This window comes from Scyliorhinus torazame, chromosome 9 (genome assembly GCF_047496885.1).
Source record: "Scyliorhinus torazame isolate Kashiwa2021f chromosome 9, sScyTor2.1, whole genome shotgun sequence".
In the NCBI taxonomy this organism is placed as follows: domain Eukaryota; kingdom Metazoa; phylum Chordata; class Chondrichthyes; order Carcharhiniformes; family Scyliorhinidae; genus Scyliorhinus; species Scyliorhinus torazame.
The window spans coordinates 135,333,116-135,346,840 of record NC_092715.1 but is presented as its reverse complement, the minus strand read 5'-3'; the positions used below and the strand labels follow the sequence as shown (position 1 = coordinate 135,346,840).

Sequence of the window (13,725 nt, the reverse complement as noted above, 5' to 3'; positions counted from 1 at the left end):
TCTGCCACAGTCCTTCTGCTTTCGCAAACTCCTCCGCTGCTTCCGCCGTTCCAAAATAAAAGTCCCTGAGCTTGTAAGTCACCCTCAGCTTCACTGGATATACAATGCCGCACCGCACCTTGCTAATGTACAGTGACCTCTTCACCCGGTTGAAGGCAGCACGCCTCCTTGCCAGCTCCACCGTAAAGTCCTGGTATACACGTAGACCAGCTCCAGCCCACTGCACCACCCGCTTCTGCTTGGCCCAGCTCAGGACCTTCTCCTTCACCCTGTACCTACAGAAGCACAGAGTCACTGCCCTTGGCGGCTCACTCGCCTTTGGTACAGGCCTCCACGACCGATGAGCCCGATCCAGATCATATCGGGAGGGATCCTCCCCCTCCCCCAATAGTTTTGCGAGCATCGCGGCAAAATACTCAGTCGGCTTCGGTCCTTCAACTCCTTCGGGCAGCCCCACAATCCTCAAGTTCTGTCGCCTGGATCTATTTTCCAGGTCTTCCATTTTTCCTCGCAGATCCTTGTTAGTATCCATCACCTTCCGCATCTCTTTCCCCATCGAGGCAAGTTGATCACCGTGCTGCAATAACGTCTCCTTCACTTCCTTCAGCGCCTCCCCTTGCTCTCGCACCTCCGCCACTGCGCTCGCCACCTCCGTCCTCAGCGGGGAAACCGCCTCCTCCACCAGCACACTCAAAACCTCCCTCATCTCCTTCCTCACCGTCTCCATGCATTTCGCAATCTGCGCCAACTGCTTTTCAAATTCCGCAGCCATCGCCTTGGTTATTTCTTCAGCCGTAAGCAGTGCGGCCTTCCCTGGTGCTCCAGCCTCCATTTTTCCTGGTGACCCCGCGGTGACCTTTCCACTCCCCGACGGACCTCCAGCTGTTTTTTTTTCAGCCGTTTTTTTGCTCACCCTCGACATATTTCTTTGGGTTTTTTTCCCTCCTGTGTCTTCACTGTGCCTCCTCCGTGTCTTCTCCCTGCTTCTGCCGCCTCCGTGGACCCTGGGACCGGGCTTAAAGCCCCGAAAATGCCGTTCCCAAGCGGGAGCTCTCCATTGTGCGGCCGCCTCCCACCCGCCGTCACCGGAAGTCCCCGTTTAGACTATTAATATACATCAGGAAAACTAAGGGTCTCAGTATTAAATCTTCCTTCAGCTCAAATATATCCACAACTATTACTCACTGTTTCCTATTACGCAGCTAATTCTGATTCCGTGTCCCTAATGTCCCATTTATTCAATGAGCTATAGCTTTTCTCACAAGTCTGTGATATGGTGCTGTATCAAATGTCTTTTTTTGTATTTTCTCAGGTCCTTCAATATCCATTTTTTCGTCAGGAATGCAGGCCTGAAGACAATGTGCTCTAACCAAGATTCAATGTAAATATGCATGCAGCAGGCTTGTGTATTCTATTCCTCTAAGGAATAAAGCCCCTTGTTTGTACTCTTAGTGGCCTTATCATCTTAGCTCAGTGGGCTAGACACCTGGGGCAGGATTCTCCGCAATCGGCGCGATGTCCGCCAACCGGCGCCATAAACGGCGCAAATCAGTCCGGCATCGCGCCGCCCCAAAGGTGTGGAATTCTCCTCATCTTGAGGGGCCGAGCCCTCACCTTGAGGGGCTAGGCCCGCGCCGGACTGATTTCCGCCCCGTCAGCTGGCAGGAAAGGCCTTTGGTGCCCCGCCAGCTGGCGCGGAAATGACTTTGCCGTGCGGGGCATGCGCGGGAGCGCCAGCTCACGGCATCCCCGCGCATGCACAGTGGAGGGGGTCTCTTCCGCCTCCGTCATAGTGGAGACCATGGCGAAGGCGGAAGGAAAAGAGTGCCCCCACGGCACAGGCCCGCCCGCGGATCGGTGGGCCCTGATCGCGGGCCAGGCCACCGTGGGGCACCCCCCGGGGCCAGATCACCCCGCGCCCCCCCCAGGAACCCGGAGCCCGCCTTGTCCCGCCGGTAAGAGAGGTGGTTTGATTCTCGCCGGTGGGACAGGCATTCCAGCAGCGGGACTTCGACCCATCGCGGGCCGGAGGATCGCCGGGGGGGCCCGCCAATCGGTGCGATTCCCACCCTCGCCGAATATCCGGTGCCGGAGAATTCGGCAACCGGCGGGGGCGGGATTCACGCCAGCCCCCGGCAATTCTCCGGCCTGGTGGGGGGTCGGAGAATCCCGCCCCTGGTTTGTAATGCAGTCCAAGGCCAGCAGCGTGGGTTCAATTCCGTACCAGCTGAGAATTCTGAATTCTCCCTCTGTGTACCCGAACAGGTGCCGGGATGTGGCGATGAGGGGCTTTTCACAGTAACTTCATTGCAGTGTTAAAGCCGACTTGTGACAATAAAGATTATTATTATAATTTTGGATTCTTATTTTTGACAATTTATGTGCCTGTATTTCCAGATCCCTCTCCTCCTTCTCCCCATTTAGTTTTTACCCTCCAAGGAATAAATTATTTCCTAATTCTTTTAGCTAAAATTAACCATCCTATATATCACTATATTGGATTTGTTGCTATTTACAAACTCTGCACGCCTATTTCAATACTAAACCTAAAATTCCTGAGTCCAAATAACTCATGGTACAAGCTAATCAACTGTCGCTCTACCATAGATCATTATGGGTCACCACTTTTCATTTCTGCCAGTCTGAGAAAACGTCCCTCAACAGCACTTACCTGTTTTCAGTTTTGTAGCCAACTTATAATAAATTTTGCTACCTGGATCCTGATTCAAACTCAGTCACGGGTCTCTTATTAAAAGACTTTCTAAAATTCCATATATACTACATTCACTGCAGTGCCTTATTTACTCTTTCTGTTCTTCAAATGATTAAAGATAACCTTCCATTTTGAAGTCCAGACTGACAATTATTATATTAGCCACATTTACATGCTTTGTTATCTGTTAATTTAGCAATATTTGTATTCCTGCCATTGACATGAAGTAACCTGAAAGTCACACCAAAGCAGAACACATCAGAAGAGCGAAATAGCACCCCTTCCCCTTCTTCAGCGCAGGTAGCAGGTCATCTTACATCCTGCTTTCCTTGCTCTAGGCCACAGAAGCAAAGAGGCGGCAACAAACAAACACACAGCCTCCAAGCATTAAACATGAAACAGTCAACAGTGTAATAAAGTCACCAATAATCTGCAAAAGCATGCCTTCACACTTCATCAAGTTGCTCAATCGAATCAACACAACCTCCAGGCAGCTGCAGCTGCACCTGGATCAATCTATCTCTTTCACCCCTCCTGCAACTCCCAGCAGGAGACTCTCAACAGTGGGAAGTCACACCGGAATGTCAAACCATCGCAGAACATGCCAGAAGAAGAAAGAGCACCCCTTCCCCAGCACTGGCAGCAAGTCATCTTACATCCTCCCTTTCCTTACTCCAAGCCACAGAAGCAGAAGAGGCGGCAGCAAACAAACACACGACCTTCAGGCATTTGTGGCTCCCAGCAGGCAAAATCAACAAACACACCCTGCAGCACCACTTGAGATTATTTTGTTTATTAAGCGGTCAACAGTAACAAAGATTTGAAAATCAACTACGTAACATTCCACATATCACACTAACCATTAAACAACAAATAAATGTCACCATTCCATATCAGTATGAATACAAAGCTATATCAGCTAACTTTCAAAAAGACAACATATACGGTATCACCCCTTGCAGGTTCCTCAACAGAAACTGTGGATAAGCCTGAAAATATGATATCATGTCCAGAACTTTGTCGAAGAAGTGATCTGTCCATCAATGCATTACTTGTTCCATACATCAGTTCCATTCTCCATCCAGGAGCCGCAGATGTGCAAGCCCTCCCAAATGGCCCAATCTCACTGGAACCAAATCCTGGCATCCATATGTTCCACTGGCACTCAAGGTGCAGTCAAACATCCTTGACTTCCAGCGTGTTTAGCCCGCGGTGACGTGCCAGTTACATGCAGCACTCACCACACCAGCAACAAAAGCATCAGCAATCTGCGAAAGCATTTCTTCAACAGCATCATCAGGTGGCCCATTTTGGATCCATGTCGAGCACCAGGCCCTACAGCGTCTTCTTGCCTTCAACCAGATTGCCTTCTGGACTCGTACGTTCCCCTGGGCCCAGTGTTCCAGGACCCAGGTATCTTTGAAAAAATGTACCTTCTTTCCGGCTACAGAAAAGGAAAGAAACAGCAACAGGGGCCTCCAGGCCTTTGCAGCCACCAGCAGGAGCAAGCAGCAAACACAACCTGCAGCTGTGAAATGCTCACATAACTAACAAGGCCAAGTCCATTTTGGCAAGTGTCTTCAATTCTGACCTGAGAGGCTGCTCACAGTCTAAAAGATTTAAAGTGACCTTCAGCATATACCAAGAACAGGGCTCTGACCTGGAAGTGTTTGGCTACAGGCTACAGTTGTAGTTACCCCTATAAAGAGTATCAACAATAATGAAAGATGGCTTGAAGGCCTCACGGATGAAAAGCTCCTCACCCAACCACCCCACCCAGCCCAGGGACGAACTCCGACCTGAAATGCTTCAGCCCCCCAACCAAACCCAACCCCCCCTGAAGGGTCCCTCAGGAGTTCCAGTGTCCTTGAGCTGCATGCTGGAAAATGGAAATGGCTACTCCCCCCACTCAGTTCCCCTCAGCAGCCATTGGAGTACTAAACGACACCCGCATGATTTCTCACTGGGGAACTGGTTAATTCCCGGAAGGTCATTGCATTCAACTTCAATCTCACTAATGAGATGGAAATTAATGCAAATTGGGGTTAATGATCTGCTCGCTATATTTGGGTGAGATCCGGAACTCGTCATCGGGAGTGGGCTGGTGAGATAGCAAACTGATTCGCCAAGCGCAAACCTCGATTTTGACCTTTCCTGCTATTTACCCAGCATGCCAGATCTGCACAGGGAGCAACGAGGTGATTAAATCACAACCCACCCATGTGTTACATATCCATCTGGTCAAAGTAAAAATGATATTAGTACACATAATGCCTCTGTATTATGATAACAAGAAGTCAAAAGAAAGTCTCTCAATTTTCCATTCTGCAGTTCACATGCATAATGAAGTCGCATAATAAAGTATTTTATTTATCCTTGCCAAATTGGTGACACTGACAAGGCCACATTTATTTCCCTTGGCTTATTGCTCAACGAAGGCCTTATCCATGAACCACTCAATGATGGTGCTCCTGTTAATGTAGGGAACTCCAGGATTATGATCCAGTGACAATGAAGTAATGGCAATTTAGGTTCTTGAAAGGATGACTTGCAGTGCAAATATTCTTGTGACTTTGCTGAGGCTGGAAGTTATTCACAGAGTTGGATGAATTGATGCCTTGTTGTTTCCTGTAGACTGTACATTGCAGCTTTACTGTACAATTGGTGGAAGGGATAGATACTAAGTCCATAACAGAAGCTCTGACCAGGCAGAATTATTTACCATTATTTTCTTGAGATGTGAAAAATGCTGGCAAAGCCATATTGCTTCTCCATCCAAAGCTGCCCTGAGAAGGTGGTTTGGGGCCTTCTTCCTGAATTGCTATGGTGATGATACTCACACAATGCTACCAGGTAAGAAATTCAAGAATATTGACTCAGCAACCGGAAAGAAACAGTGAATTATTCCGAATCAGGATGGTGTGAGCCTGAGTGAAGAATGTAAAGGTGACTGTGCTTCCAAGAGATCACTGCTCTCGTCATTCTCAGTGGTAGAGGCTGTGAGGAAAGAAGACACTATAGAAGTGATCGCAATGAGTTTCTGCAGTGTTTTGTATAAATCATAAATGTTGCAGCAAAGCATGTTGGTGATGGAGAAGTTGAGAAATTGAGAAGAGTAACGCAGGTACTGCTGAAGTGAATCGCTCTCTTCTGGATAATCGTGAGTTTTTTTGATTGTTGTTATGGTTACACCAATGCAGGTAACTGGTGAGTATTTCATCATACACTTGTCTTGAGTCTTGTAGATAGAGGAGAGGTTTTTAAGCTTAAAAAGTGATCCACTCAGTACAGAATATGGAGCTTCTGCCCTCTTGTTTCAGATAGGCATTACATGAATTACGTGACATGAGTGTCAATTGCAGTTTGCCAGCCCAAACCTTGCTCTACTCTCGGCTGGCATGGGCTACTTAGTATCTACCCCTTACAACTTGTGTGCTGTAAAGTTGCAATGTAGAGTCTACAGGAAGCAACACTGCATCAATTCAATCAACTCTGAGAATAACTGTCAACCTCAGTAAAATCCTAGAAATATTTGCACTGAAAGTCATACTTGAACATAAATGCCATGTCTTCATTGTCACTGGGTCATAATCTTGGAGTTCCCTATGGGGCACAATGACAGGAGCACTATCACAATGACTGCAGCAGTTTATGGGTAAGGCCTCCCTAGGACAACCAGCTATGGCCAGTAAATATGGCATTGCCAGTGTCACCCATATACCAAGAATAAATAAGATACTTTATGATTTGACTTCATTATTGGCAGAATTGTTAATGAAATTGAGCTAACAATCTCACTCCTGACATTTGATGGAGGGAAAATCACTGAGGAAGCAATGGGCGTTAATGAAGCCACCTGAGGATGATATATATTGTTGCCTGATTTTATTTCACTTCTGCAGTCAAATGAAAAGTTGTGCTAAGCATCACATTGATAGGTCAAATGTTTAAGTATCTCCTACCTGTACTGAACAACTGTCATGTTCTGTTCCCCACAATGTCTTGCACATCGGATATTTCTCATCCAGTTTGACTTGCCGGGGTCACTGCCATCAATGAAGTGCTGCAGCGATCCTTCCTGATCATATATCTGAGAAAGATGTCAAAAGGTCAAACAGTTGATTGGATCATCAGTGCTCACTGTTTTGCTGCTTTGGTTGTGTCTCTGCTCAATATCAGACATAGAAATTTATGGCCAGGTCATCTGTCACTGACTTATGGCATTTTCATAAACCTCGTAAACAATTTAAGAAGTCTAATGATACCATAATGTGGAAAAACATACTTGTTTGTTTTAATATGACCTTTATAGCAGATTTCATTACTCAACTGTTATCAACTTGCTGAAATAATGACATTGAATTCCAAACAAAAAAGCCACTGTTTTTGTTTAGCTGTTAGAGGGTAGGTGCAGGACTAATTGAAAGATATTGGTCCATGTGAACTTCTATGTGGTACTTGCTTCAAAGATAAAATGGTTACAGGTGTATTGTTATGGGCCAGGGTTTAGAAAACTCCAAAGTATATCATGGAGTTCACCTGACCTACAACTTTTATTTATTTTGGTTATGATGAGCACAAGGGCCTGCCTTTCAGGTGTTATTCAACATTGGCCTTAAGCACTTTTAATCAAAAACAAAGTTTATTCTATGAATTTAATTAATATTTTTATAAACACACACAGTAAGCATTTTTATCAACTCTCAACATAAATACCCCACACAACTACAGTACTCTATGTATAATCCTTAATAAATTCCCCCTTTAGTAAACTGTTCCAATTTAATAACAAGATCCCATAAACCAGAAAACTCTTTCAAAGGCGTGGCCGAGCACACAGCACTTAAGACCTGGTATGGATGCTCCTGTTTCCTTTCCAAAACAGCAGGTTTGAATTTCTTTCAGAAAAGTTATTTCTTTTCAAGTTATCAAGCAGTCTGGAAACACCTTTTAAAATGCAGATAGAGAAAAAACCTTCTTTCAACCTGTGCAGAACAAAACCAGTTCAAACTCAAAGCGAAAGTAAAACCAAATCCCAAAGCCCCAGCACAACTCCACCCACACAATGACATCACTGAAGCCATGTGATAAGACAAAAACATTTCTTAAAGGGACACCCCCATGACAGTATTACCAAAATACTGCTTTGATTCATTTAAGCCGAACATCAGAAGCCTGAGCAGCATTTTGTGATTCTTTTCAACTCTAAGCGCATGATCCAATGGCAAAGCTGTGCCAGAAAAGCAGCTCACTGCTGTGCAGCGTGGTCGATGAAAGTCGAGAGACCCCACTCCCAGGATCTACGCGGCTCACCATGCCTTGCGAGATCCAATGCGATCTCGCGAGATGTTGTAATGTAAATCCCGCCGACAATGAGCGGGATCACTTTTTGGCAAATCTGCATATTAGAGCGAGGCAGCAAGTCTCACTCTAATGTTCAGATTCCCAAGGTACCTAAGGCTTTGGGATTCAACGTCTTCACCTCAGAAACCTTGGGTGACCACAAATGGGGACCAGACGGAACGGCACTTGTCGGGGTCTCCCAGGGGATTGGAAGCCCCCAGATGCATGCCCTATGGGCAGGGTGGTGCCCTGGCACTGCTGGTGCTACCTGGGTACCCTAGAAGTGCAACCTGGGTGCCAACCTGGCACTGCCAAGGTGCTAAGATGGCATTTCCAGCTGGCATAGGCACTGCCAGGGTGTCAGGTTGGCACTGCCAGGGTGTCAGGTTGGCACTGCCAAGGTGGCATTTTTTTTGCGTGCATGTGATCGGGCCGGGGGTGCCTGGTGTGAAATTTGGGGGGGGGGGCGGGGCAGGGGGCCCACCTACGTTATGTTCGGGCTAGAGGGGAATCTGGGTATTGTTTTAGGGGCTTTAAAGATTTTTAAATGGCGTCCTGATCTCTTGCTACACTGGGGAACTCCGGCGATGGAGCTCCCCACTGTATGCCTCGGCCACGCATTCTCTGTTCAGGCTCCTTATTCAATGTGAATCACGTTGAATAACCATGTGTTTCTTGGCACTGCGAGCGCCAGGAAACACGCGGTTAAAAGCGCTCGCTAGGGGATTTTGTTCCCTTTTGGGAGAATCGTGCCCTGACTCTGCGAATTGTCTAAAGGACAAGTTTCAAATGAACAGCAATGTTCGTGTTTATTGTTTGAAAATAAGCTGAGTAGATGTCCAATAACAATACTGTGGATGATTCAGATTACTAAAATAACTTGATATAACTATTTCACTGAGAATGGAGCTGGAAAACGTAAATAAATTAAGTAAAAGTAAAGTTGCCATATTCCCAGGTGACAAAAGGCTGCTTTTCCCATTGAGGGGGAGAGCTGACTGGTGTTGATTAAATCTGACGATCACCACACCTCAGGCGAGAAAGTGGGGCCTTAATGAATAACCTCAGCTGATACAGGAATTGAACCCATGATGTTGGTCTTGGTCTGCATCACAAACCAGCAGTCCAGCCAATGGAGCTAAACCAGCCGCCTCAAACATTGTTGAGTTGAAGAAGATGTATAAAAGAATTATTACCGCAGTGTCACATTTACTACAAAGTAACTGAGCCGGCTTAGCTCAGTTTAGCATGGAAAAAGAATAGAGCAATAGTTATGAGTGACTTTAATCTTCATGTTGATTGGGTTAATCAAGTTGGGTAGTTATGACAACAAATTCAAAGAGTGCATTAGGGATAGTTTCCTAGAGCAATATGTCACAGAGCCAACCAAGGAACAGACTATCTTGGTCCGGTAAAAGATGATGAGGCAGGTTTAATAAATGACCTGAGTCAAAGATTCTCTAGGAATTAGTGATCAGGCATGCTAGAATTTAATATTTAGTTTGAGAGTGAGAAACTTGGGTCAGAAACAACTGTGTTTAACTTAAATAAAGGGAATTACAATGAAATGAGGATAGAGTTAGCTGAAGTGGACCGGGTGGATAGATTTGATTTGATTTTGATTTGATTTGATTTGATTTATTGTCACATGAACCGAAGTACAGTGAAAAGTATTTTTCTGCAGCCAAGGGAATGCACACAGTACATACATAATTGACAAAAGAAGAATAATCGACAGAGTACATTGACAAATGGTACATCGGCAAACAGTGATTGGTTACAGTGCGGAACAAGGGGCCAATAAGAGCAAATACATGAGCAAGAGCAGCATAGGGTGTTGTGAATAGTGTTCTTACAGGGAACAGATCAGTCCGAGGAAGAGTCATTGAGGAGTCCAGTAGCTGTGGGGAAGAAGCTGTTCTATGTCTGGATGTGCGGGTCTTCAGATTCCTGTATCTTCTGCCTGATGGAAGGGTCTGGAAGAAGGCAAAGTCTGGGTGGAAGGGGTCTCTGATAATGCTGTCTGCCTTCCCGAGGCAGCGGGAGGTGCAGACGGAATCAATGTGAGGGTGGCAAGCTTGTGTGATGCATTAGGCTGAGTTCACTACACTGCAGTTTCTTGCAATCTTGGGCCGAGCAGTTGGGCCAAGCTGTGATGCAACCTGATAGGATGCTCTCTATGGCACATCTGTTGAAGTTTGTGCGAGTCAATGCAAACATGCCGATTAACAGGAAATGATTAACAGGAAAGACAGTAAACAAGCAGTGGCAGACATTTAAGGAGGTAATTTGTGACTCTCAGCAAAAATATATCTCTGTAGGGAGTCCAAAGATGTGCAGGCTAGGTGGATTGGCCTTGCTAAAAAATTGCCCCTTAGGTGGGGATACGAGGATAGGATGGAGTGGGCCTAGGTAGGATGTTTTTTCAGAGAGTCACTGCAGACCAATGGGCTGAATGGCCTCCTTTTGCACTATAGGGATTTTATGGAGGAAATATTCTAAGAGTGGGATAAACCAACTGTGGCTAACCAAGCAAGTTAACGAAAATATTAAGTTAAAAGGAGGTAAAAGTCAATGATAGGGATAAATCCAGAATCCAGCAAAGGAGGACTAAAAAGATCAGAAAGAGCGAGAAAATAAACTACAAAGGCAAACCAGCAAAACTGACAATAAGGGCTTCTTTCAAGATATAAAATGGAAGCGAGACGTCAAAGTGAATATAGGCCCCTGAGAAAATGAATCTGTGGAGATAGTTATGGGTAACAAGGAAATGGCAGAGGAGTTAAACAGATATTTTGCATCAGTCTTTACGGTGGAAGATATTTTGAACTTCCCATTAATACTAAAGTATGCAAGGGAGGAATTAAATACCATTACCATCACCAGGAAAGTAGTATTAGACAAACAAATGGGACGAAAGGCAGACATATCTCCTGGCCCTGATGGCTTGCATCCTGGGATCTTAAAAAAAGTAGCTGCAGATGTAGTGGATGCATTGGTTGTAAGTTTCAAAAAGTTTTTGGATTCTGGAGAAGTACTGGAGGATTGGGAAACTGCCAATGTGACACCCCTATTCAAAAAGGGAGGGAGACAAAAAGCTGGTAACTATAGGCCGATTAACCTAACATCTATTGTTGGAAAAATGTTGAAATCAATCATTAAGAAAGTAATAATAACACCTTTAGAAAATCATAATCTAGTCAAACAGAATTAGCCTGGCTTCATGAAAGGGAAATCAGGTCTGGCTAATTTATTAGAGTTTTGTGAGGAAGTCTCAGTCAAAGTGGATAGAGTGGAACCAGTTGATGTATTGTATTTGGACTTCCAGAAGGCATTTGACAAGGTTCCTCACAAAAGGTTAAGTCATAAGACAAGAGCCATGGTGTTAGAGGTAATATGTTGACATGGATAGAGAATTAGCTAATGAACAGGAAACAGCGGGTGGGGATAAGGCGCTCTTTTTACAGGTTTGCGACTGGGATCAGTGCTCGGACTGTTTATAATATATATTAATGACTCGGTGGAAGGGAGCTAATGTACTGCAGCAAAATTCGTAGGCAACACAAAAATAGGTGGAAAGATAAATTACTAGAGGGATACAACCAGTTTGCAAAGAGATATTCATAGTTTAAGAAAGTGGTCAAAAAGTTAGCAAATGGAGTGTAATGTTGAAAAATGTGAAGTTGTTCATTTTGGAAGGGAGAACAAATGAACAGAGTAGTATTTAAATGGAGAAAAACTGCAGAAAGCTGAAACACAAAAGGACTTGGGGGTACCTGTGCACAAAACTCAGGAAACTAGCACACAGGTGCAGCAGGTAATCAGGAAGGCTAATGGAATGTTGGCCTTGATCTTGCTGCAAATGTATAAGGTGTTGGTGAGATCACAGCTGGAGTACTGTGAGCAGTTTTGGTCCCCTTACTTAAGGAAATATATCATTGGAGGTGGTTCAGAGAAAGTTCACTAGGATGATCCCCGGTGTGGAGGGATTGTCATATGAGCAAAGGTTAAACAAGTTGGGACTCTACTCATTGTAATTTAGAAGAATGAGAGGTGATCTCATTGAAACATATAGGATTCTTAAGGGGCTTGACAGGGTAAATGCTGAGAGAATGTTTCCCCTCATGAGAGAGTCTAGGACTAGAGGGCATGATCTCAGAATAAAGGGGTGCCCATTTAAGGCTGAGATGAGGAGGAATTTGTTCCCTCAGAGGGTTGTGAGGTTTTGGAACCCCTTGCTGCAGAGGGCTGTGGGCGCAGAGTCCTTGCGTATATTTAAGACTGAGATAGATAGATTCCTGATCAGTAAGGGAATCAAGGGTGACAAGGAAAGAGCAGGAAAGTGGACGTGAGGAACATTGGATCAGTCATGATCCTATTGAATGGCGACACAGGCTTGAGGGGCTGAACGACTTACTCCTGTTCCTATTTCTTTTGGTCTTACATTGGATCATCTATCCTAAAGCACACTTTAGTCCTGTCAATGCAAAATCTGATTGCCACTTTCAAAATCCATCCAGATTTATTTTGCCTCCACCACGTTATTGGAAAATTCAGTCCAAGCATTGATCAATCACTGCATCAAAAAGGCACTCTTGGTATCAGACATGAAGTTACCCTTTGCTGGTTTCAACCTATGTCTCCGTATCCTACCTGCACAGTTTAAATTAAAGTAATATTCTCTAATACACATTTTCCATTTCATTTAACCTCATAACATGATCTTCCTTTATTGTCCATTCTTTTTTGGACCACCAATCTCTACATTCTCAGTGACTTTCTTCAGTAGTTTGTAGATGAGAGAGGTAGGCTGAGGCTATTGCTTTCATTGTCTGTATCGTTCGCTCTGAGAAGGACAGAATCTCAATCACAATCACTCATCTACAAGTGGCTCGGTTTATTATTGCAGTAGAAATTTTGTTTCATTACCAATAATAACCATCATCGCCCAAGGTCGAGGTCTTTCACTGAGTATTACCTTTAAAACCCACCAAAGGTAACATCGAGTCTGCAATGTGAAAGGGATACCATTTACAAAACATTGCTCCTCAGGAAACATGAGGGACGGGATTCTCCACCACCCACCGGTGGTAGCAGAGTTCCCGATATGGTGGATAATCCAATGTTGGGCAGAAAACGGGATCAGCACCAGGCGCGGGACATGAACCTCGATCCTGATACCAGCGGGGACGGGAGCTTCAGAATGGGATCGGCGCCGCACACCCCACCTGACGTTGAAGTACCTAGCAGTGAAACTAACTGCAATGTTTAAAAACATTTAGCTATGACTGACCGCTCCTGGACCACATCAAAGGCAGTTAAGTGCTTTCTGTTAGTTTCACAGCTAGGTACTTCAAAGACACTCAAGCATGAAGGGAGATGAATGAAACAATGTAGACACCTGAGTGGATGTGGAAGCTGCCAATTATAGCCGACTGAAAGCAATTTCACAGAGAAATTAATGAATGGCTTTCAGATCAAAGATCTGAGGGAGTTTAAACCAGCTGACTGGTTTTATCTTTCCAAAGATTTACAGATGCTACTTCCTCTGCCTGAGCCAGCAGGTGTACTGCACAAGTGAGTTTTAAAGCAGTGATTTTTTTTTTTTCACTGACTCTGTCTGGACTGCTCTCTAGCTTCCAGGCAGGGATCTCTTTTATGGGGAGCTT

The 13,725-nt window shown here is 44.9% G+C and overlaps 1 protein-coding gene across 1 annotated transcript in view; it reads right to left on the bottom strand.

Moving 5' to 3' along the window:
* prdm6 (PR domain containing 6) overlaps nt 1–13,725 on the bottom strand; it is a 397,085-nt gene that overhangs the window by 160,204 nt on the left and 223,156 nt on the right. The window contains exon 4 of the mRNA XM_072516543.1: nt 6,676–6,803. Within this exon, the coding sequence (XP_072372644.1) occupies nt 6,676–6,803 (128 nt within the window). The remainder of the gene's footprint in view (nt 1–6,675; nt 6,804–13,725) is intronic.